The sequence below is a fragment of the Erpetoichthys calabaricus genome, chromosome 9 (assembly GCF_900747795.2).
Source record: "Erpetoichthys calabaricus chromosome 9, fErpCal1.3, whole genome shotgun sequence".
Classification (NCBI taxonomy): domain Eukaryota; kingdom Metazoa; phylum Chordata; class Cladistia; order Polypteriformes; family Polypteridae; genus Erpetoichthys; species Erpetoichthys calabaricus.
Window position 1 is genome coordinate 11,436,359 of NC_041402.2, and position 25,732 is coordinate 11,462,090.

Here is a 25,732-nt window from a genome sequence, read left to right on the forward strand (position 1 = left end):
GGTGGTAACAACCTACATATTCTTAGACCACTGCCTGGATTTATCAAGCATCTCAGAGTTACTCCTCGGAATTACACACACAGTCTGATTCAGATAAGAATACGAGTTGACCCAGAGCAGAAGTTAGGAAGTGTCCTACACAAGGAACAGGAGAGCCCATCTGAGAATGAATGACGTCACGATGTTGTGGTAATCATGAAGGTATCTTGTAGATATCCTTGGAAATCTTGATAAAGTTTCACATTTACATTTGTTTGCTTAGCAGACACTTTTATCCAAAAATGACTTAAAGAGGAGGTCAACATAATTGAGTAACACCAACTAGGACTGTGCAGCTCAACTGTGGCTGCTGGCTTTCATTGAAACGAACGAACGAACGATAGATAGATAGATAGATATGAAAGGCACTATATGATAGATAGATAGATAGATATGAAAGGCACTATATGATAGATAGATAGATAGATAGATAGATAGATAGATAGATAGATAGATAGATAGATAGATAGATAGATAGATAGATAGATAGATATGAAAGGCACTATATGATAGATAGATAGATAGATAGATAGATAGATAGATAGATAGATAGATAGATAGATAGATAGATAGATAGATAGATAGATAGATAGATAGATAGATAGATAGATAGATATGAAAGGCACTATATGATAGATAGATAGATAGATAGATAGATAGATAGATAGATAGATAGATAGATAGATAGATAGATAGATCCCAATGGGAGATTCACAGTGATAGGAGTGATCAATAAATAAAAATAGAAAAATAAAAGTAGAAAAGTACACATACACATACAGTCATACAAGGGGCTGCTGAAAAGGTTGCCACTCTCGGCGGCGCCTACTATAGTGACACAGATAAAGAGTTTGACAGAACTGGCGTCACTCTGATATTTTTGAGGACTGTTGTCTTACCCTGAGATGATTGATAAATTTGGCCACACAATCGGATCGATGAATTGATAAAATATGTGTCTACATTATTTACACACATCAAACAATACAATAAAACTACCACAATACAGTAGCAACTCAAAAGCAAGTGAGACAAGTCAAAGAGGAGTGTTGATATCATTGTGAATTTTCTATCTTTACTTATAAGCCTGACTAATCAAATATGTTTTATAGCCTGGACCTAAACACTGAAAGAGCGTCTTCATCTCGTACGTCTACAGGAAGGCTGCTCCTCTGACAGGGTGCTTTAGAAGTGAATGCGTTATTTTTCCAGCTTTGGCTTCTTTATTCTTGGGACTACAAAACATCCTGCTTGCTTGAAATCAAAAGAAGAGGGAGGATTATAAGGAATTAGAAGGTCACTCCAAAACTGAGGTTCAAGACTATGCAAAGATTTAAAAGTGAACAGTAATATTTTATAATCAATATGGAATTTTACTGGAAACCAGTAGTGGTCAACAGGGGGGCACTACAACTCCCCAAACTCTCCACATACAGGCTAAAACACAAGTTTGTCAATGAATAAAGGGTTTTTATTGGGTGAAACTCTTATAAGGAAGAGTTTCCCACATCATAACCACAATTACAGTTACAGTTTCTTCCACTCTCTGTAACTCTTTGTCTCCTCTTCTCTGCTCCTCCATTAAGCGTTGTCCTCTTCCTCCCAACTCTGGCTTACTGAACTGCAGCAGGCTGCCCCTTTTATGTGAAACAGATGTCCCAAAACTGTGCACTTCTGGGTAAGGCTGGAGCTTGAAAAAAATAGGGCTCACTAGTCCCTTCAGTGCTACCTGATTGGAACCCATGGAACCCGACAGGGCTGGGTCATTGAACTCCAGTTCCCCATCATGCCCTGTGGGAATCCGTGGTGGTACCATAACCAAGGGGGCTTCCATCTAGTGTTTCAGGAGAGACAATGCCCCATGCAAAGTATCTTCCTCTTGTCCTTCCACGCCATGGGTGTCCCAGCTGTGGCCGGGATACCAGTCCCCACTGGGTGTTCCTCACACAATGTAAAGATGACAAAGCAGGGATAACATGAATGTAAAGTGCCCTTCATAATGTTTGGACACAAAGACACATTTTTTCCTTGACTTACCCCCACAGTCTGCTCCACAGTTTAAAATGACATATCAAACAATTCAGATTTATGCTTAAAGTATACATTGCAGACTTTCATTTAAGGGGATTTGCAGACATTTCATTCACCCCACTTTTTCTACACAGACCCCCCATTTCAGGGCAACAGGTAGAACAAAATTAAACCTGCTTGGTTTTCCCAGGGCCCAGTCGTGGATTAGCTGGAGTGAATTACTGGGTAGGTCAGACTAGGTGACTGTACTTCACGGGAGTGTCCTGCTGACTGATCCTGACCCACAAATATTATGTAAATTAGAACATTAGAACAATCCAGATGAGAACAGGCCATTCAACCCAACAAAGCTCACCAGTCCTATCTACTTATTTCTTCTAAAATGACATCAAGTCGAGATTTTAAGGGTCCCTAAAGTCTTACTGTCTACCACACTACTGGGTCACTTGTTCCAAGTGTCTGTTGTTCTTTGAGTAAAGAAAAACTTCCTAATGTTTGTGCGAAATTTCCCCTTAACAGGTTTCAAACTTTGTCTCCGTGTTCTTGATGAACTCATTTTAAAGACACCGTCTCGACCATCCTCACTGGACTAATTCCCTTTATAATTTTAAACACTTCAATCAGGTCACCTCTTAATCTTCTTGTACTTAAACTGTAAAGGCTCAACTCTATTAATTTTTCCTCATAACGTATCCCCTGTAGCCCTGGAATCAGCCTGGTTGCTCTTCTCTGGACATTTTCTAGTGCTTTCTAGTTTCTTTTTGTAGCCTGGAGACCAAAACTGCACCCAGTACTCCAGATGAGGCCTCACCAGTGTGTTATAAAAACTTGAGCAGAACCTCCTGTGACTTGAACTCCACACATCAAGGCGCTATATAACCTGACATTCTGTTAGCCTTCTTAATGGCTTCTGAACACTACCTGACAGTCGATAGCTTAGAGTCCACTAGGACTCCTAAATCCTTCTCATAAGATGGACTCTCAATTTTCCGACTGCCCATTGTGTATTCAAACCTAACATTTTTACTTACTATATGTAATTCTTTACATTTACTGACATTAAAGTTCATCTTCCACAAATCTGCCCAAGCCTGTATGCTATCCAAGTTCCTCTGTGATGATATAACGGATTCCAAATTATCTGCTAATCTACCTATTTTGGTATCATCTGCAAACTTGACCAGCTTGTTACTTAAATTCCTGTCTAAAAGAAATTAAGGCTACAACTGAAAATCACTGAAAACCTCATCTAATGTGACACGGCCTTAAGTCTGTATGCGACTGAGCGGCCATCAGCAGACACGATATAGTCAGAGAGCATATTTTATTAGCTTTAGAACCAAGCAGCAGCACTTCTGTTTCGCTAGAATTCAACAAAAGCAAATTGCAGGCTATCTAATGTCTAATGTTTATCAGGTGAGTTTCTGTTTTGGAAAACCGAGACACTCCATGAGGTTTCATTTGATATAAAGAGATGAATGATCGTCTGCATTACAATGAAAGCTAATGCCGTGCTTGTGAATTATATGACCGGGGGTAACAAATGCAAAGAAAACAGCAGTGGACAATGGACTATCGTGTTCTGTTCACACAATATACTGTATCGTGTTTAAACTTTACTGCCACATTATGTTGAGTTGCGCAAACTGAAACCAATAAATGGACTGAAATTTGCACCAGTGAAAGGTAACATGTTGGACATTTGTGAGGGCCTAACAGCTTCAAGTGATTTTAGGTACAAGGCTGTATACTGAAGGCCAAGTTATAAACTATTTATATTATATATAAATGTCAATGTATGTGTATGTATGTATGTGTGTATGTTCCAGCATCAGTTCTGAATGACCGGAGCGATTTTCATGACACTTGAGACACGTTTTTCAATGGTCGACTAAAAATACTGTAGGGTGAAATCAGCCCTAACCCACCCCTTTCTGAGTAGGGTGGGGGGGGGGGGGGGTGTTCTTGTGGTCTTGTATGCATGTTATTATCCAGTTGACACTTGGAACGACCACCAGAGGGCGAACTGGAGGTGACTGCCAGCATTCTTTATGTTTAAGCACCACCGCGCCCCTGTTGCTTTTGAAATTAAATAGAGTTGCCGGGTTGGCATCCCAACTATTTTTGGGACTCATTCTGTCTTTGTGACTCCAACAGCATATATATATATATCAGTGCATCCAGAAAGTATTCACAGCGCATCACTTTTTCCACATTTTGTGATGTTACAGCCTTATTCCAAAATGGATTAAATTCATTTTTTTCCTCAGAATTCTACACACAACACCCCATAATGACAACGTGAAAAAAGTTTACTTGAGGTTTTTTCAAATTTATTAAAAATGAAAAAACTGAGAAAGCACATGTACATAAGTATTCACAGCCTTTGCCATGAAGCTCAAAATTGATCTCAGGTGCCTCCTGTTTCCCCTGATCATCCTTGAGATGTTTCTGCAGCTTCATTGGAGTCCACCTGTGGTAAATTCAGTTGACTGGACATGATTTGGAAAGGCACACACCTGTCTATCTAAGGTCCCACAGTTGACAGTTCATGTCAGTGCACAAACCAAGCATGAAGTCAAAGGAATTGTCTGTAGACCTCCGAGACAAGATTGTCTTGAGGCACAAATCTGGGGAAGGTTACAGAAAAATTTCTGCTGCTTTGAAGGTCCCAATGAGCACAGTGGCCTCCATCATCCGTAAGTGGAAGAAGTTCGAAACCACCAGGACTCTTCCTAGAGCTGGCTGGCCATCTAAACTGAGCGATCGGGGGAGAAAGGGCCTTAGTCAGGGAGGTGACCAAGAACCCGATGGTCACTCTGTCAGAGCTCCAGAGGTCCTCTGTGGAGAGAGGACAACCTTCCAGAAGGACAACCATCTCTGCAGCAATCCACCAATCAGGCCTGTATGGTAGAGTGGCCAGATGGAAGCCACTGTTTAGTAAAAGGCACATGGCAGCCCGTCTGGAGTTTGTCAAAAGGCACCTGAAGGACTCTCAGACCATGAGAAAGAAAATTCTCTGGTCTGATGAGACAAAGATTGAACTCTTTGGTGTGAATGCCAGGCATCACGTTTGGAGGAAACCAGGCACCACTCATCACCAGGCCAATACCATCCCTACAGTGAAGCATGGTGGTGGCAGCATCATGCTGTGGGGATGTTTTTCAGCGTCAGGGACTGGGAGACTAGTCAGGATAAAGGGAAAGATGACTGCAGCAATGTACAGAGACATCCTGGATGAAAACCTGCTCCAGAGCGCTCTTGACCTCAGACTGGGGTGACGGTTCATCTTTCAGCAGGACAACGACCCTAAGCACACAGCCAAGACATCAAAGGAGTGGCTTCAGGACAACTCTGTGAATGTCCTTGAGTGGCCCAGCCAGAGCCCAGACTTGAATCCGATTGAACATCTCTGGAGAGATCTTAAAATGGCTGTGCACCGACGCTTCCCATCCAACCTGATGGAGCTTGAGAGGTGCTGCAAAGAGGAATGGGCCAAACTGGCCAAGGATAGGTGTGCCAAGCTTGTGGCATCGTATTCAACAAGACTTGAGGCTGGAATTGCTGCCAAAGGTACATCGACAAAGTATTGAGCAAAGGCTGTGAATACTTATGGACATGGGATTTCTCAATTTTTTTATTTTTAATAAATTTGCAAAAATCTCAAGTAAACTTTTTTTATGTTATCATTATGGGGTGTTGTGTGTAGAATTCTGAGGAAAAAAATGAATTTAATCTATTCTGGAATAAGGCTGTAACATAACAAAATGTGGAAAAAGTGATGCGCTGTGAATACTTTCCGGATGCACTGTAAACGCCAGATCAAATGTTATTTACATTGATTTACTGTATTTGCTTATCTTCCTACAGCATAAATTCATAAGTAGACTGTAGAACTTCTTCTGTTTGATCAACTTTTTGCCAGCAGGCCCGTGTCAATCAAACACATGAAGCTCTGCAGTCTATTTGTGACTTTACCCACAACCTCTTGATTACGAGCCAGCAGTTCTTACACCACCCAAGTGGTCGCCACAGCTTTGTACCCTAACCCGATTTCTTTTTCTTTGGTTATGTTCTGGAATAAAAGCACACTTGTTTTGTTATACTTGTACCTTTTGAGAAAGTGTTTATTTGATATTTGGACTTCAGTCTTCACACGTTATACATTTCATGTCAAAATTTTGTCATTATTACTTATAACATATAAATGTTTTTTGTACACTGTTTTAGTGTACAAAAAACATTTCTGTTTTAGAATTTCTTGCCTCACATTTCCTGTCATCCTACACTTACCCAGATGACTGTAGACATGAAATACACATGAAATGCATGTATTCCAAATATATTATTTACCCAATACAACTCTAGGCACCTCACACCGCGATAAAGAGACTTGAGCTGGGAGAACATTTTGCCCGAGTTGAGCTGCGACGTTGGTTGGTGATGGGATAGCAGGCTGCTGGCTGCTTGTGCTGATTGACACATTCACAACACAAAAGGCGCAAATGGAGAGGTGCGAAGGAAATTAAGGTGTCCCTGGATTCCAAGTTTTTTGTAGGCTTCAGGAATTCTATTGTTAATTCGGCCAACATTGAGAAAGAAAAATATTGCAGTGTGGAATCAGGGTGGGCAATACAGCATTTTAATGGCAAAACGCTGCACTTTAGTTGTGGCATTGAGCAGATGAATGGTTTTATGCAGTTTAAAAAAAATTGCACTATTGTTCAGTCCCCTGTGGTGGGTTGGCGCCCTGCCCGGGATTTGTTCCTGCCTTGCGCCCTGTGTTGGCTGGGATTGGCTCCAGCAGACCCTCGTGACCCTGTATTAGGATATAGAGGGTTGGAGAATGACTAACTGACTGTTCGGTCCCACCAGCAGGTCCAAAATAATAGGGCTGAGTTGAAAGGGTAAAGAAACTCATTCCTGGGTGTAGAAGGACTGGACTACTTGTAATTAACCGTTTCTCTAATTAACAAATATTATGTGTAAAGATGTCAAAGAACCACAAACGGTTTGGGGTCGGGGGGGGTGACTACGGATAAAAAAAATATGAATATGGATGAAGGCGGATTTCAAAGACATTAGGACAGCCAATAAATGGAAAGCTGTTCAGAAATTCTGAATCCATCAATGAAACCCTTCTATTTGTTAACTAGTAAATGTGGCCCACTTGTCTTCCACATGGTGGAAAAGAGAAACATGGTGGTACAGACCAAAGTTGGCACACAGGAGGACAATAAACAGGCAAAGCAAAGGCTTAGACATCCCGTCTAAAAGTGCAAATGACAATGCTATAAAAACGAACACTTACCACAGGACTGTTGGATTCTTCAATCAAATTTGTGATGAAGGGTTTATCATTATCTTCAAATTCTTTCAGTTTTAAGTAGGAATCTAACAGAAAATAAAAACACATCATCACTCGTAACAAATTCCATTCACAACAAGAAAATAATGCTCTAGGCTCAATCTACAGGACCCTCCATAACGTTTGGAAGAAAGACCCATTTGGACTTGATTTCCCTCCTCTGCTCCACACTTTCAAATCACACATCAAACATTTCAGACGTGATTGAAGTGCACATTGCAGAATTTCATTCAAGGGGATTTGCTCTTAGAATGGAATTGTAAGCACAGGACGCGGTAGATGTGACTGCTTACTCTACGACTTATTCTTTAATGGCTACCCACTGCTCCGGCTCTGTTTTAAGGGCAGTTTATGCATAAAGCAGCTAGCCATGCTGATTCACAGCTCCAGAGGCCACATCAACACCTGGTCACTGTTTACTTGCACTTTCTTTCTATGAGTGGATGAGCAGGTTTTCACCATTTATTTATTTATTTCAAATGATTACTATCTATTCCCTTACTATTATTACTTTATTTATTTGTCTATTTACCAGCTGTGCTACCCGTCTTAAGACAGGCCGAAATCTAAGTAAACAATGTAGAACTCATTGTTAACATTTGCAGGGCACCATCTATTGGAATGTGAAATGCATGTTACAATAAAATGCATTGCATTGCCCATTCCAACAGATGGCTCAACACAAACACAGTAATTAAATGCATTGCATTTGTCATTGCAACACAAGATGCATCACAAACATTTGTAGGAATAAAATGCTTTACTACAAACGTTTGTGATTTGCCATCTATTGCAATGATAAAGGCAATGCATCTTGTTGCTACAAATGTTTGTGATGCACCATCTGTTGGAATGGCAAAAGCAATTCATTTTATTACTGCACGTTTGTGATGTGCCATCTGTTAGAATGATAAACACAATGAATTTTATTACTGCAGATGTTTATGATGTGTCTTCTGTGGGAATGACAAATGCAATACATTTTATCATTGTTGATGTTTGTGATGAGCCATTTGTTAGAAAAGCAACTGCAATGCATTTTAATACTATACATGTTTGTGATGCATCATCCGTTGGAATGACAGATGCAGTACATTTTATTACTACAAATGTTTGTGATGTGTCTTCTGTGGGAAAGACAAATGCAATGCATTTTATTAATGCAGATGTTTGTGATGAGCCATCTGTTAGAATGACAAATGCAATGCATTTTATTAATGCAGATGTTTGTGATGAGCCATCTGTTGGAACGGCAAATGCAATGCATTTTATTACTACAAATGTTTGTGATGTGCCTTCTTTGGGAATGACAAATGCAATACATTTTATCATTGCACATGTTTGTGATGAGCCATTTGTTAGAAAAGCAACTGCAATGCATTTTGCTACTACACATGTTTGTGATGCGTCTTCCGTTGGAATGACAGATGCAATACATTTTGTTACTACAAATGTTTGTAATGTGTCTTCTGTGGGAATGACAAATGCAGTTCATTTTATTAATGCAAATGTTTGTGATGAGCCATCTGTTGGAATGAAAAATGCAATACATTTTATTACAACAAATATTTGTGACACACCATCTGTTGGAATAAAAAATGCAATGCAGCTTACTACTGAAGATGTTTGTGATGCACCATCTGTTGGAATGACAAAGACACAACAACTGGACAGATACACAGACACTTATCCTTTTATTAAGGTGGATAGTGTAATATGGTTCTTTACTTGTCTTGCACGTGTCTCATGTTTATGTATATGTTGCACTGCGGTCCTGGGGAATGTTACTTAGTGCCAATGTATTCTGTAGTACAGTGTATGGATGTTGTGACAATAAAGCCACTTGACTTGACTTGACTTTATAACAAATGAAAAATTAAAAGAGCTTCACTGCCAATTCTAAAAGCAGAATATAAAAGCTGATTGAAGAGATTTTCTGCATTTTGGTTATAAAAGTTGTTTCTCTAAGTAAAAAGAGGTTGTTTTTTTTTACCTTTTTGTATTTTACAGACAAATGGACGTTCTTCTTTGCATACTTTGAAACTTTGCTGTGGATATGATGAAGAACTCGAGAGTGTCCTGCATTCTTCAATGGGAGACTGTCTGGGATCTGTATGGTAAAAACAAGAAGATATAAATAATTAAAAATAAAAAGACTACAATCTGTTGTACTTTGTCACTTAAGATTTGATTCATGTCATTGTAGGAGTTAGTGAGGATTATGTGACTGCTTGCTGTCACAGCCTTTATAGGGCTGAGGGCAGTCCCTTAATGGTGATGGATAGGTGGCTCCGCCCCTTAAGGATCCACCCACAAACAACAAGGAACATAACAGAAAATACATAGACACATAGGAACTAAATGATCAACAATTTTGATGAAGAAAGCATAATTATTCAAATAGTAAAGGCGAACAGCAATATTAGCATGCCTAAAAGAATCAAAAGAGAACGAAGAAGACAAACAATGAAAGTTGAAGCCCAGCTTTGTTACTGTGGCTGACACATAAAAGTAATAGTGATGGCTCTAAATTAAAAGGCGTGAACGTTCATTTGGCTAAATCCATCTACATATTCATTACTCTTTAGACATTATTGTTCCGCGACCTGCGGTACTGAGGCAGTTTCTCAATTTGCGTGAGCTCAATTCAGTTTAGAGCTGATTTTAAAACATAATCCTCCCCTTTAAAATGGCTGAGCCCTCGTCTTGACTTTGACACATTTTAAAGTTTTCAAATATTTGACGCAACCATTCTTGCTACCTCAAGAAGTAAATCCTTACATTTCTGTGGAGGATTGCCGGCTTTCCAGTCCGGCCCTCACCCCCAGGCCGCTAGGAGGAGCCCTCCGGACAGCATATTGGTGCCCCGAGTTCCAGCAGGGCCTTATGGACCTTGTGGTTTCTATACACAGCCCTGCTGGATACCTTGGGGGCCGCCAGGAGTCGCTGTGAAGGGCCTCATGGACTCTTGTATGCCCTATAACCCGGGAGTGCATCTCAGTCACGTGACTGGAAGAAGCGACGTGCTCCCGGGATGAAGAAAAGAACTGTTTGCCCTGACCCGGAAGGAAAACGGACTTGTGGGTTTGGCTATGGAACCATTTCCGGGTCAGGGGCTATAAAAGGACTCTGGGTAAGCCCAGACACGGAGCTGAGCTGGGAGGAAGGTGGGCTAAGTGTCTGGGAGTGGAGGATTGTGTTTTGGAGAAATAGTTTATTAAGTATATGAGTGTGGTGTGTGTAGTGCTTGGTGCACTGTACAATAATAAAATAAATAGAAGTTGTACTTTTACCTCGTGTCAAGAGTGGTACCTGAGGGTTCAAGAGGTGGACAAAAGCCTCATCTGTTACAATTTCCTATGAACGCTCTGAATTTAACACCATTTATTTTTAGAGCACATTTTCATACACAGGTCAAAGTGTTTTACATGACGTTAAAAAAAATAGTTACAAGAAAAGGAAAAAAAAAAAATCAAATTTCTGTTCTTTGCAGCTTGTTAACCCACTGCAGAGCTTTTTTTTTTTCAATTTCCTACTAATTCCAAATTTTGGGATGTACCTGTCATGCTTTCCATGTAAAAAATGTTTTTAAACCTGTCCCACTGCTCCTCCGTTATCCATCCATCCATTATCCAACCCACTATATCCTAACTACAGGGTCATGGGGGTCTGCTGGAGCCAATCCCAGCCAGCACAGGGCACAAGGCAGGAAAGAAACCCCGGGCAGGGCACACCACAGGGCACACATACCCATACGCTAGGGGCAATTTTTACAATCACCAATGCACCTAAATCTGCATGTCTTTGGACTGTGGGAGGAAACGCACGCAGACACGGGGAGAACATGCAAACTCCATGCAGGGAGGACCCGGGAAGCGAACCCACTGCGCCACCGTGCCGCCCACCGCCATTATCTCCATTCTTAAAGGTTCTTCCTAGTTTATCCCTTTTAGACGTTGCTACGTCTGTTCAAAACTTGCCTTACTAAAGTTAAACTTCACAGTTTTAGTCTTTATATCTCTGCTCTGCCAAAACATTGAGAATTGTGTTATATTATGGTCACTTGACCCCAACAGTTCAGTCATCTCGACACTCTCAGTTCTGTCCTGGTTATTACAGAATACTAAATCTAGGAAGGCTTCCTCCCACACTGGTGTTTTAAAAATTGTCACTGATTATTAATAAATAATAATAATAATAGTGATGATGATAATTCTTTACATTTGTATAGTGCTTTACTCACTACTCAAAGCACTTTCATAATAGGGGAACCACTTCAACCACCACTAATGTGTAGCATCCACCTGGATGATGTGACACCAGACATTTTTTGCACCAGTAAGGTCACCACACATTAGCTGTTAGGTGGTGAAGGTTGAGAAAGATACTCAGTCAGAAACAGGGGATGATTAGGGGGTCGGAATGACTAGGCCGTGGTGGGCTATTGAGCCTGGACATCTGAATACACCCTACTCTTTACAAAGGATGCTCAGGGATCTTTTATGACCACAGAGAGTCAGGTCCTCGATTTTACGTCTCACCTGAAGGGTGGTGACATTTTTACATCACAGCGTCCCCGTCACTGCACTGACACACACAGACCACAGGGTAACAGGGTAACAGACACACACCTCACCAACAACCCAAGCTTTTCCTAGATGGTCTCCCCTCCATTTACTGGCCGGGTCTGAACATACTTAGCTTCAGGTGTGTTGTGATGTGAGATTTTACATATAACTTGATAAATATTTTGTATGTCTTTATTTGTAATTTAGGGAAAGCAATGTAATTTAGTGTTTACCCCCCTTAGGAGGAATGGGCCTGTTTGAATTTTACGACAGGATTTGGGGGATGTGTGTCTTAAACCAGTTTGCCGAGTGTTTCTTTGCTAAAGTCATTTCTAACCCCGCAAGAGGGCTAAGGTGTACTTTAACATATGGTTTGGGATGTGGCAGGTGTTAAGATGTTCTATTCCCCCTTTGGTCCGAGGTATGGCTGTTTGGAATTGGCTTGGATCAGAAGCTTTTAAGTACCATGATGTCCTATTGGCTCTAGGGATTGGACAGAACATCTATAAATGTATGTGTTTAACCTCACAATCTCTCTCTTACCAACCAACATCTGAAAGAAGCATCTCTCTTGATAACCTGTGATGATGAAGACAACACAATGAAGAGCACAGCTCAGCAGCCATTTTGAACAGACATGTGGCTGAAAGCTGAGCACCAATGATGCCTTAACTAGAGACATTTAAGTAACTACAAGTCTGTGTGCCGCCTGAACTACACATCACCATTTAATCAGGTTGTATGGTTGCCAATATTCAAATGTACTTTGCATATTGTTATTATTTATGAATATTACCAATAATACATTATTTTATGTGTAACTTAACTTCTGTTTGTCTTTTTACTACATCTAATTGCCTGAGGTTATAGATATAGAATGGAAGGTGGGGATAAGTTATATACAATAATACCTTATAAACAGTGGTAAGTCTGTGAGATTAGGCATTCTAAGGCTAAATATTAATAATACAATAGGGGAAAGTAGAGCAATATATATTACTCTACCAAGACAAAACAAGGTGGGTGACCTCTTCTGAAGTACATTATGTCTCAAAACTCCCGCTCTTGTACCCCACTATTTGCAAGGTTAGCCCAGTTAATATTTATATAATTAAAAGTCCCCCATAGCTATAATATCCCCCTCAAAACGTGCCTTATTAATATTATTAAAAAGACATTGCACAGGCAGTGTGGTGTAGTGGTTAAAAAGAGTAGACATATAATTATTACCTGCCTTTAATAAAGAGAAGACAGAACTGTTTACAATTTATCTGGGGATAAAGAAGCAAATAAATATCTAACTATTACTTTTTAACCCGCGGCACGGTGACATAGTGGTGGCGCTGCTGGCTCGCAGTAAGGAGACCTGGGTTTGCTTCCCGGGTCTTCTCTGTGTGGAGTTTGCATGTTCTCCCCGTGTCTGTGTGGGTTTCCTCCCAAAGACATGCAGGTTAGGTGCATTGGCGATTGTAAATTGTCCTTAGTATGGCCTTGGTGGGTGTGCGTGTGCCCTGCCCGGGGTTTGTTTCTGCCTTGCACCCTGTGCAGTTTGCAGATAGATAGATAGATAGATAGATAGATAGATAGATAGATAGATAGATAGATAGATAGATAGATAGATAGATAGATAGATAGATAGATAGATAGATAGATAGATAGATAGATAGATGTGAAAGGCACTATATAATAGATAGATAGTGTAACAAGAACGACCAAGAGACATTGGGAAGGTTTGGGGTAGCCATCCATATAATATTTCCTGGCTGCAAAATCTGTTCAAAAGCAAAGACATGTTCACACGATTGAGTCCAAAACAGAACTGACCATTCTCTTAAGATGGTGGATTCCTAAACCCCTGCAGGGGAAGTAATGTCATCAGGACCGGAATCGGAAGGGACGTCGTTGGCTGTCCCAGAACAGGGCAGGATTTCCCGAGAATGGTCGGCAAGGAATTGAAAGAGGGAATTAGCACACTTCGTCACCCCCTGGTCTGGCGTGAAACTACGTTTATTCAGGCCCTTTGGTTGTCCCCTAAACACGCGTGTGTGACGATAGATAGATAGATAGATAGATAGATAGATAGATAGATAGATAGATAGATAGATAGATAGATAGATAGATAGATAGATAGATAGATAGATAGATAGATAGATAGATAGATAGATAGATAGATAGATAGATAGATAGATAGATAGATAGATAGATAGATAGATAGATAGATAGATAGATAGATAGATAGATAGATAGATAGATCCCAAGGGGAAATTCACATACTCCATTTACCCCCCTGGGTGGAATTGAAGAGGATTTCTTTGTGTCTCTATATGTTCATTGTGGCGGTGTTTCGATCTTGTTACTTTTTTTGTAGGTATTTACATGTTTAGAGAGGTAAGAGATAAAAAACAAAATGACGCAAGGCTTATCAGCACCACAAGCCCTTGAAAGAGCCCCGGTCGTTGATATCAGTCGCAGACAGATGCAGTGCAGAGTGACACTTCTGATGCCAACAGATCATGAATGTCATGGGCAGTAAATTGGAGAAGGGCACAGCTCAGACAAGTAGCAGGAGAATGAAGGTCAGGGTGGCAGCACAAGCAGCATCACTTCAAACAGCTTCTTACAGAAGCAAAAGTGGGTAAAAAAAAGTACCATTCCAGCTGACTTCTATCATGTAGCTCATTATTTAGGTTGTGGAATATGGCCGGCCGTTCATCCTGGCCAATACCCTCAAGCCGCCAGGTGGAGCCCTGCCTGCAACATAGAGGTGCCCCGAGTTCCAGCAGGGCATCATGGACAGTGGAGTTTTTCATCACAGCCCTGCTGGATACCATGGGAACCTCCAGGGGACGCTGCAGGAAGGCCCAGAGACTTTTGTTTCACCTATAACCCGGACGTGCGTCTTAGTCACGGCGACAGAGCGAATGACACACTTCCAGGTTGAAGAAAAGTAGCTTTTATCTGACCCAGAATTGTTCATGGTCACATGGACAGAGAGAGGTGAAACACTTCCGGGTCAAGGACTATAAAAGGACTGTGGGAAATCCCAGACGTTGAGCTGAGTTGGGAGGCAGGGTGGCTAAGGGTCTGGGAGTGGAGGATTGAGTATTGTTTATTGTGGATTTATTGAGTATTGTGGAGAGGAGGATGCTTTGTGCACTTATTTATAATAATAAATATTCATTTTGGACTTTTATCTGGTCTGAGGGTTCAAGGGGTCGACAGTGCCTCTATTTGTCACAAGGTATATATGAGTTTAGAGAGATAAGAGATCAATCTATAAGCCATTCTGATTGTAAATAACATAGGAAGCCTTTGAAAGCGTTCCTGTTGTTGATGGGAAATGATGAATCAGAGGAAGACCGAGAAGCACACAGAGAGGAGACAAACGATGAACAACAGAGTAACACAGCATAGAGTATGAAATCTGATGCTATTAGATCCTGAGTGGACAGAGCTCAGACAAGGAGGAGGAAGGTGAGAGGGGCTGGCAGTGGCAGCAACTACACAGAGTGAAACAGCATAAGCCACCTCATCTGAAGTAGCTTCTCACCGAAACAATTGGGGAAAAAACCCAGAAGGTGGCATTACAGCTGTACTTCTATCATGTTTAGGGATGTACAAGTTTAGAGCAACAAGAATTAAGAAAAGAAGTGCCACTGATGCTTATTAACATAGTCCTTGAAAGAGTCCCTGTCACTGATGGCAGATGACAAAAATGTAGGTGCAATCTTAGATTATAGTGCTGAATAGCAGACTATGGTTGTTTAATAATATATAAATATAAAAAATGAAAAGGAATTAAATTTAAAAAATTAGTTAAAAAAGAAGTCTTCAGGGAAAGGGTTTCAATAAAGGTTTGGACAGTTACAGTTATTTGTGGCTTGATTTATGAATAGAAATATGCTGGGTCTCTAATGACCCGAGATATGTAATAGTGTTTGTTGAAAGTCCCATGTATACAAGGGTTAATTCAGTAGGACTAGATCAGGGGTTCTCAACGTCGGTCCTGGGGACCCCTGTGGCTGTGGGTTTTTGTTTCAGCCAGCTTCTGTTTTTAATTGGAATCCTGGGCTAATTAAGTGAACTGTTATTTCCCAGATTCTGTGTTTTGGGAACAATACAGAAATTAGAAAACTAAAAAATATTAAAATATACTAAGCAGGTATATGGGAATAATGTTTTTTTTTTTCTTTTTAACAATAGTTTCATCTTGATGTTCATTCTGTTTTTCCGAGTGTTCTAATTGTTTAATTAATCCATTGTTTTCTATAGGGTGGTCCAGATCTAATTATGCAATTTTCATTACACTATAACTTAAGTTTATTACATAGAGAATTCACAGCACCTGCCCTGCACATAGAGATTTCACTTAAAATTCTTTTTTTTTGTTGCCAATAGATGGCAGCACCTGCCCTGCATTCCAAAATGGCGGGGAGACGGTTGACAGTCGAACAGTTGCATAACAGTTGGGCGGAGTGGTGGCTCTGAGGCTAAGGATCTGTGCTGGTATCCTGAAGGTTGCCAGTTCAAATCCCCGTCACTGCCAAAAGAGATCCTGCTCTGCTGGGCCCTTGAGCAAGGCCCTTAACCTGTAATTGCTCCAGGGGCAATGTACAATGGCTGACCCTGCGCTCTGACCCCAAGGGGTATGCGAAAACTAACAAATTCCTAATACAAGAAATTGTATAAGGCGAAATAAAGAGCAAAAAAAAAAAAATTAGATCTGGACCACCCTGTAATTACTGGGCCTAACGCTAAAGTAGTTGCAGCCGTTGAAGATTCAGTGTTGTTTGCCAGCGTGTCTGCTCTACTCGTTTTCAATTGTCGTTATTAAGATATGACCAAGGGAGCAAACTGCACAGAGAAAGGGCAAAATAGAAGGAAATCAACAAAAGTGAGTTAAGCATTTAAATCTGTAGCAAAAGCAGAAATATTTCTAAATGTCTTATAAATGTAAAAATCACGCCTCTGTACTTTTTTAATGTAGAATAACAGAAGAGGAAAAATAAATACCAGCTAATTAAGTGAGATCAGTGTGATCAGTTGTTTACACAGATTAGGAATCTGGTTGAAGTAAAAACCTGAAGCCACAATGGGCCCCCAGGATCGACTTTGAGAATCCCTGGTCTAGATAGATAGATAGATAGATAGATATGAAAGGCACTATATAATAGATAGATAGATAGATAGATAGATAGATAGATAGATAGATAGATAGATAGATAGATAGATAGATAGATAGATAGATAGATAGATAGATAGATAGATAGATAGATAGATATGAAAGGCACTATATAATAGATAGATAGATAGATAGATAGATAGATAGATAGATAGATAGATAGATAGATAGATAGATAGATAGATAGATAGATAGATAGATAGATAGATAGATATGAAAGGCACTATATAATAGATAGATAGATAGATAGATAGATATGAAAGGCACTATATAATAGATAGATAGATAGATAGATAGATAGATAGATAGATAGATAGATAGATAGATAGATAGATATGAAAGGCACTATATAATAGATAGATAGATAGATAGATATGAAAGGCACTATATAATAGATAGATAGATAGATAGATAGATAGATAGATAGATAGATAGATAGATAGATAGATAGATAGATAGATAGATAGATAGATAGATAGATAGATATGAAAGGCACTATATAATAGATAGATAGATAGATAGATATGAAAGGCACTATATAATAGATAGATAGATAGATAGATAGATAGATAGATAGATAGATAGATAGATAGATAGATAGATAGATAGATAGATAGATATGAAAGGCACTATATAATAAATAGATAGATAGATAGATATGAAAGGCACTATATAATAAATAGATAGATAGATAGATAGATAGATAGATAGATAGATATGAAAGGCACTATATAATAGATAGATAGATAGATAGATAGATAGATAGATAGATAGATAGATAGATAGATAGATAGATAGATAGATAGATAGATAGATATGAAAGGCACTATATAATAGATAGATAGATAGATAGATAGATAGATAGATAGATAGATAGATAGATAGATAGATAGATAGATAGATAGATAGATATGAAAGGCACTATATAATAGATAGATAGATAGATAGATAGATAGATAGATAGATAGATAGATATGAAAGGCACTATATAATAGATAGATAGATAGGTAGATATGAAAGGCACTATATAATAGATAGATAGATAGATAGATAGATAGATAGATAGATAGATATGAAAGGCACTATATAATAAATAGATAGATAGATAGATATGAAAGGCACTATATAATAGATAGATAGATAGATAGATAGATAGATAGATAGATAGATAGATAGATAGATAGATAGATAGATAGATAGATAGATAGATAGATAGATAGATAGATATGAAAGGCACTATATAATAGATAGATAGATAGATATGAAAGGCACTATATAATAAATAGATAGATAGATAGATAGATAGATAGATAGATAGATAGATATGAAAGGCACTATATAATAGATAGATAGATAGATAGATAGATAGATAGATAGATAGATAGATAGATAGATAGATAGATAGATAGATATGAAAGGCACTATATAATAGATAGATAGATAGATAGATAGATATGAAAGGCACTATATAATAGATAGATAGATAGATAGATATGAAAGGCACTATATAATAGATAGATAGATAGATAGATAGATAGATATGAAAGGCACTATATAATAGATAGATAGATAGATAGATAGATAGATAGATAGATAGATAGATAGATAGATAGATAGATAGATAGATATGAAAGGCACTATATAATAGATAGATAGATAGATAGATATGAAAGGCACTATATAATAGATAGATAGATAGATAGATAGATAGATAGATAGATAGATAGATAGATAGATATGAAAGGCACTATATAATAAATAGATAGATAGATAGATATGAAAGGCACTATATAATAGATAGATAGATAGATATGAAAGGCACTATATAATAGATAGATAGATAGATAGATAGATAGATAGATAGATAGATAGATAGATAGATAGATAGATACTTTATTAATCCCAAGGGGAAATTCACAATTTTACAGAATCAGAATGCAACTTAGACATTATTTTTGACACCAGTACAACTTTTATAACATACCAAATTCTGCTTTTTCCATCTTAAAAATATTGGAAAAATAAGATGGCCTCTAAATACGGAGGATACTGGAGAACAGCAAACGGTTTTGACAAGAAGGACATTATTACAGTAGTTATTTTGATAATGAAAAAGCCTTTGATAACTTAGGTTTCACATGACAGGCTGTTGATCCAATTAAAAGGAATGCATCATACAGTACGCAGATGAGAGCAAAATTTGCAAGAGGTGTGGTGTGTGATACCTCTCCAAGATGTCAGTCAGTCATTATCCAAGCTGATATATCCTAACACAGGGGTCTGCTGGAGCCAATCCTAGCCAGCACAGGGTGCAAGGCAGGAACAAATCCCGGGCAGGGCGCCAGCCCACCACAGGGCACACACACCCACACACCAAGCACACACTAGGGACAATTTAGGATTGCCAGTGCACCTAACCTGCATGTCTTTGGACTGTGGGAGAAAACCGGAGTACACGGGGAGAACATGCAAACTCCACGCAGGGAGGACCCAGGAAGTGAACCCAGGTCTCCTTACTGCGAGGCAGCAGCATTACCCACTGCGCCACCATACCGCCCCCCTCCAATATGTGTGATGTGAAAAGTGGACTCCCTTAGTGCTTTCAAATAACATGCTACCAATAAGAAGGCTCCATTTTAGGATGAAAACACCAAATAATTGGGAAGAGATACCTTCAGTATCAGCAGAATCGTTATAAGAGGATCTTTAAAGGCAATGGAGTTGAAATGATATATGATGGATGGAGTTTAACTGAAATGAATGTAATGCTTTACACATGTTAGATGTTAAAAGATATTAGATACAATTATACTGTGGAAGATCTTACACTTAAAAGCACACCCTATCAGAAAACCTATGGAGCCACAATGGCCTCATAACGGCCCACCATCAAGGGGAGTACAGGAGCGATTAGAAGGACAAATAGAATATTGGGTTACAAGTATAAATCAAAGCCGCTAATGCTTAAGCTACACAGTAATAATAATAATAATTCTTTGCATTTATATAGCGCTTTTATCACTACTCAAAGTGATCAGCAATTGCAGGTTAAGGGCCTTGCTCAAGGGCCCAACAGAGCAGAGTCCCTTTTGGCATTTACGGGATTCGAACCGGCAACCTTTCCGATTGCCAGTGCAGATCCCTAGCGTCAGAGCCACCATTAGGACAGTGCTCCTGAGACCTCATCTGAAACTTTATTGTTTGATTATAAACTTAGCTTTGACAAATGATAGGTCAGACCTTTGGTTTCAATTCTGGCTTTCTTTAGCATTTCCTTTCCTAGAAATCCCCATTAACTTATGGCAGACTTTCCTCGTACAAGGCTTAAGGAATTGTAGCAAAGAATACAGAAACAAAAGTCAGGAACCAGAAGATCTTCGCCTTATAAACTAACAAATGTGACGCACAAAAGATTGTTTTTTTAGTTTTTTATAGGCAAACTTGGGATGATGATGTATCTGATGCACCGCTTTTTATAGCATCATGCTGATGACATCAATTGTGCCACTTCTGGTGACATGATCCATAACAAGTCACATTGTGACAATGGAAATCAAACAGCTTAATAAGGTGCAAAGTGCCAAAGCAAAATACTAAATTAACAACTGGGACAGAAATCAGGAAAAAATGTAACAAAATTAAATAACAAAAAAAAAAAGATATGCTTCCTGGTGAAAAATTAGGACTGATTAAACAAAGACACAAACTTCAAAAATCGGAAAATCTAAAATTAGAGTAAGACAGAAATGCATAATCAATGTAAAATTAAGAAAATAAAAATGATTCACTTCTCTAACTGAAGGAGCACGCATTATTTAAATTCCATAGAAATAAAAACTCTTCAAAACCAGACTGGTATGAGACTTGAAACAACAAGTGGAAGGCAAATATAACTGAACCACGCACCTCTCTACTACTGTATGTAACCTCATTGGCATCGATAAGCATACGGACCACCTGAGAAACAAATGTTGAGGAGTACCCCACCTAAAAGTGGTGCTTTTTATTTAGCATGTTACTTACCCCATGTGCTTTGTAGTGATGGCCAGAAGCAAAATTTAATGTCATATTTTCATGGAGAATGGAGATAACGGTATCAGACGGTTGTGGCGAGCGCCCTCTTCTACGCGGTGGTGTGCTGGGGAGGCAGCATAAAAAAGAGGGACGCCTCACGCCTGGACAAACTGGTGAGGAAGGCAGGCTCAATTGTTGGCATGGAGCTGGACAGTTTGACATCCGTGGCGAAGCGACGGGCGCTGAGCAGACTCCTGTCAATCATGGAGAATCCACTGCATCCACTGAACAGGATCATCTCCAGACAGAGGAGCAGCTTCAGCGACAGACTGCTGTCACCGTCCTGCTCCACTGACAGACTGAGGAGATCGTTCCTCCGCCGCACTATGCGACTCTTCAATTCCATCCGGGGGGGTAAACGTTAACATTATACAAAGTTATTGTCTGTCTGTATACCTGCATTGTTATCACTCTTTAATTTAATATTGTTTTTTATCAGTATGCTGCTGCTGGAGTGTGTGAATTTCCCCTTGGGATTAATAAAGTATCTATCTATCTATCTATAACAAAATTCCTGATACAACATCCATCCTCTTCCACTTATCCGAGGTCGGGTCACGGGGGCAGCAGCTTGAGCAGAGATGCCCAGACTTCCCTCTCCCCGGCCACTTCTTCTAGCTCTTCCGGGAGAATCCCAAGGCGTTCCCAGGCCAGTCGAGAGACATAGTCCTTCCAGCGTGTCCTGGGTCTTCCCCGGGGCCTCCTCCCGGTTGGACGTGCCCGGAACACCTCACCAGGGAGGCGTCCAGGAGGCATCCTGATCAGATGCCCGAGCCACCTCATCTGACTCCTCTCGATGCGGAGGAGCAGCGTCTCTACTCTGAGCCCCTCCCAGATGACTGAGCTTCTCACCCTATCTTTAAGGGAAAGCCCAGACACCCTGCGGAGGAAACACATTTCAGCCGCTTGTATTCGCGATCTCGTTCTTTCGGTCACTACCCATAGCTCATGACCATAGGTGAGGGTAGGAACATAGATCGACTGGTAAATTGAGAGCTTCGCCTTGCGGCTCAGCTCCTTTTTCACCACGACAGACTGATGCAGAGCCCGCTATACTGTGGACGCCGCACCGATCCGCCTGTCGATCTCACGCTCCATTCTTCCCTCACTCGTGAACAAGACCCCGAGATACTTGAACTCCTCCACTTGAGGCAGGATCTCGCTACCAACCCTGAGAGGGCAATCCACCCTTTTCTGGCTGAGGACCATGGTCTCATCCTGATACAACAGGTAATATAAAATAAAGTGTGGACTGTAAAGAACTGACATGGTAGCACGATATACTATAGAATATCGTGGGCGATATACATTGGATTCTATAGCACAATATAAAATAAAACTTGAACTGTACAGAATTGAAACAGTAGCGCAATATAAAATCAAGAGGGGACTGGGAGGTCTCGTGGTCTGGAACCCCTGCAAATTTTATTTTTTCTCCAGCCATCTGGAGTTTGTTTTGTTTTTCCTGTTCTCCCTGGCCATCGGACCTTACTCTTATTCTATGTTAATTAATGTTGTCTTATTTTAATTCTTACTTTGTCTTTTATTTTTCTTTTCTTCATTATGTAAAGCACTTTGAGCTACATTATTTGTATGAAAATGTGCTATATAAATAAATGTTGTTGTTGTTGTATAGAACTGATACGGTACCACAATATAGAGTAAAGGGTGGGCTGTATAGAATTGACACAGCGGAATAAAGTGTGTGCTGTAAAGAACTGACATAGTGGCACAATTTACCATAGAATAAAGCGTGGGCTCTACACAATGGATACAGGAAGCACAATATAAAATAAAGTTTGGAGTGGATACAACTGAAACAGTAGCACAATATAAAATCAAGTGTGGAATAGATAGAATTAATACTTGAGTACAATACAGAGTAAAGTGTGGGCTGTGTACAACTGATTTGGTAGCACAATATAAAATAAAAATTGGACCGTATAGAATTAACATGGCAGGATGGTACAGTATATAACAGAATAAAGTGTGGGCTGTATAGAACTGATACAGTACCATAATATAGAATAAAGTGGGGACAATACAGAAGAAACATGGTAGCATGATATACAGTGCATCTGGAAAGTATTCACAGCACATCACTTTCTCCACATTTTGTTATGTTACAGCCTTATTCCAAAATGGATTAAATTCATTTTTTTCCTCAGAATTCTACACACAACACCCCATAATGACAACGTGAAAAAAATTTACTTGAGGTTTTTGCAAATTTATTAAAAATAAAAAAACTGAGCTCTCAATGTTTAAACCCATAACCGGGTGGAATTGAAGAGTCGCATAGTGTGGGGGAGGAACGATCTCCTCAGTCTGTCAGTGGTGCAGGACGGTGACAGCAGTCTGTCTCTGAAGCTGCTCCTCTGTCTGGAGATGATCCTGTTCAGTGGATTCTCCATGATTGACAGGAGTCTGCTCAGCGCCCGTCGCTCTGCCACGGATGTCAAACTGTCCAGCTCCGTGCCTACAACAGAGCCTGCCTTCCTCATCAGTTTGTCCAGGTGTGAGGCGTCCTTCTTCTTTATGCTGCCTCCCCAGCACAACACCGTGTAGAAGAGGGCGCTCACCAGAACCGTCTTATTGCAGATGTTGATGGACGCCAGCCCTCTAAGGATGTATAGTCGTCTCTGTCCTCTCTTGCACAGAGCATCAGTATTGACAGTCCAGTCCAATTTATCATCCAGCTGCACTCCCAGATATTTATAGGTCTGCACCCTCTGCACACAGTCACCTCTGATGATCACGGGGTCCGTGAGGGGCCTGGGTCTCCTAAAATCCACCACCAGCTCCTTGCTTTTACTGGTGTTCAGGTGTGGGTGGTTTGAGTCGCACCATTTAACAAAGTCCTTGATTAGGTTCCTATACTCCTCCTCCTGCCCACTCCTGATGCAGCCCACGATAGCAGTGTCATCAGCAAACTTTTGTTGTATTGGAAGTCTGATGTATACAGGCTGAACAGGACTGGAGAAAGTACAGTCCCCTGCGGCGCTCCTGTGTTGCTGACCACAATGTCAGACCTGCAGTTCTCGAGACGCACATACTGAGGACTGTCTGTAAGATAGTCGACGATCCATGCCATCAGGTATGAATCTACTCCCATCTCTGTCAGCTTGTCCCTAAGGAGTAGAGGTTGGATGGTGTTGAAGGCGCTAGAGAAGTCTAGAAACATAATTCTTACAGCACCACTGCCTCTGTCCAAGTGGGAGAGGGATCGGTGTAGCATGTAGATGATGGCATCCTCCGCTCCCACCTTCTCCTGGTATGCGAACTGCAGAGGGTCGAGGGCGTGGCGGACCTGTGGCCTCAAGTGGTGAAGCAACAGCCATTCCATGGTCTTCATCACATGTGACGTCAGTGCGACAGGCCAGAAGTCTTTCAGCTCACTAGGACGTGATACCTTTGGGACTGGGGTGATACAAGATGTTTTCCAAAGCCTCGGGACTCTCCCCTGTTCCAGGCTCAGGTTGAAGATGCGCTGTAGAGGACACCCCAGCTCCAACGCACAGGCACAGTCATGGCGATACTCCATCTAGACCCACTGCTTTGCTGGCACGAAGTCTCCTCAGCTCTCTGCTTACCTGGGATGCTGTAATTGTGGGTGGGGGGAAACTCTCTCCTATGCTGGTGTCAGCAGAAGAATGGGTGGAGGGTGCAGTACTCTGAGGTGAGAGTTGGTTAGGGTGGTTAAACCTGTTAAAGAAGTTGTTCATCAGGTTTGCTCTCTCCACATCTCTCTCGATGGTGGCACCCCACTTCGAACTGCAGCCAGTGATAATCTTCATCCCATCCCACACTTCCTTCATGCTGTTATTCTGCAATTTCTGCTCCAGCTTTCTCCTGTACTGCTCCTTCACCGCCCTGAGCTGGACTTGGACTTCCTTCTGCACGCGCTTGAGCTCATGCTGATCACCGCCTTTAAAAGCCCTTTTCTTCTGGTTCAAAAGGTCCTTGATGTCACTTGTAATCCATGGCTTGTTGTTAGCATAGCAGTGCACTGTTCTTACTGGAACTACAATGTCCATACAGAAGTTGATGTAGTCAACAACCTCCTCAATGTTCTCACTATATGAACCCTGCAGGATATCCCAGTCCGTAGTTCCAAAGTAGTCTATCAGAGCCTGCTCTGCCTGAGGGGACCACTTCCTGAATGAGCGTGTGGTTGTAGGTAGCTCCCTCACTCTTGGTTTGTAGTGACGCTGAAGCAGAACCAGGTTATGATCTGCTTTCCCAAGCACAGGCAGCAGGGTGGCGCTGTATGCGTCTTTAACGTTTGCATACAGAAGGTCAATAATCCTATTTCCCCGGGTGTTACAATCCACATACTGGGAGAAGGCAGGTAATGTTTTGTCCAGCGTCACATGGTTAAAGTCTCCAGCGATTAGCACAAGCGCCTCGGGGTGCTGTGTTTGTAGTTTAGCAACAGCGGAGTGGATGATGTCACCCGCTATCTCCACG

At 40.6% G+C, this 25,732-nt stretch overlaps 1 protein-coding gene across 1 annotated transcript in view; it reads right to left on the reverse strand.

Moving 5' to 3' along the window:
* adgrd2 (adhesion G protein-coupled receptor D2) overlaps window positions 1–25,732 on the reverse strand; it is a 324,978-nt gene that overhangs the window by 279,636 nt on the left and 19,610 nt on the right. The window contains exons 2-3 of the mRNA XM_051931976.1: window positions 9,432–9,548; window positions 7,382–7,464 (exon numbers count right to left, since the gene is read on the reverse strand). Of these exons, the coding sequence (XP_051787936.1) occupies window positions 7,382–7,464; window positions 9,432–9,548 (200 nt within the window). The remainder of the gene's footprint in view (window positions 1–7,381; window positions 7,465–9,431; window positions 9,549–25,732) is intronic.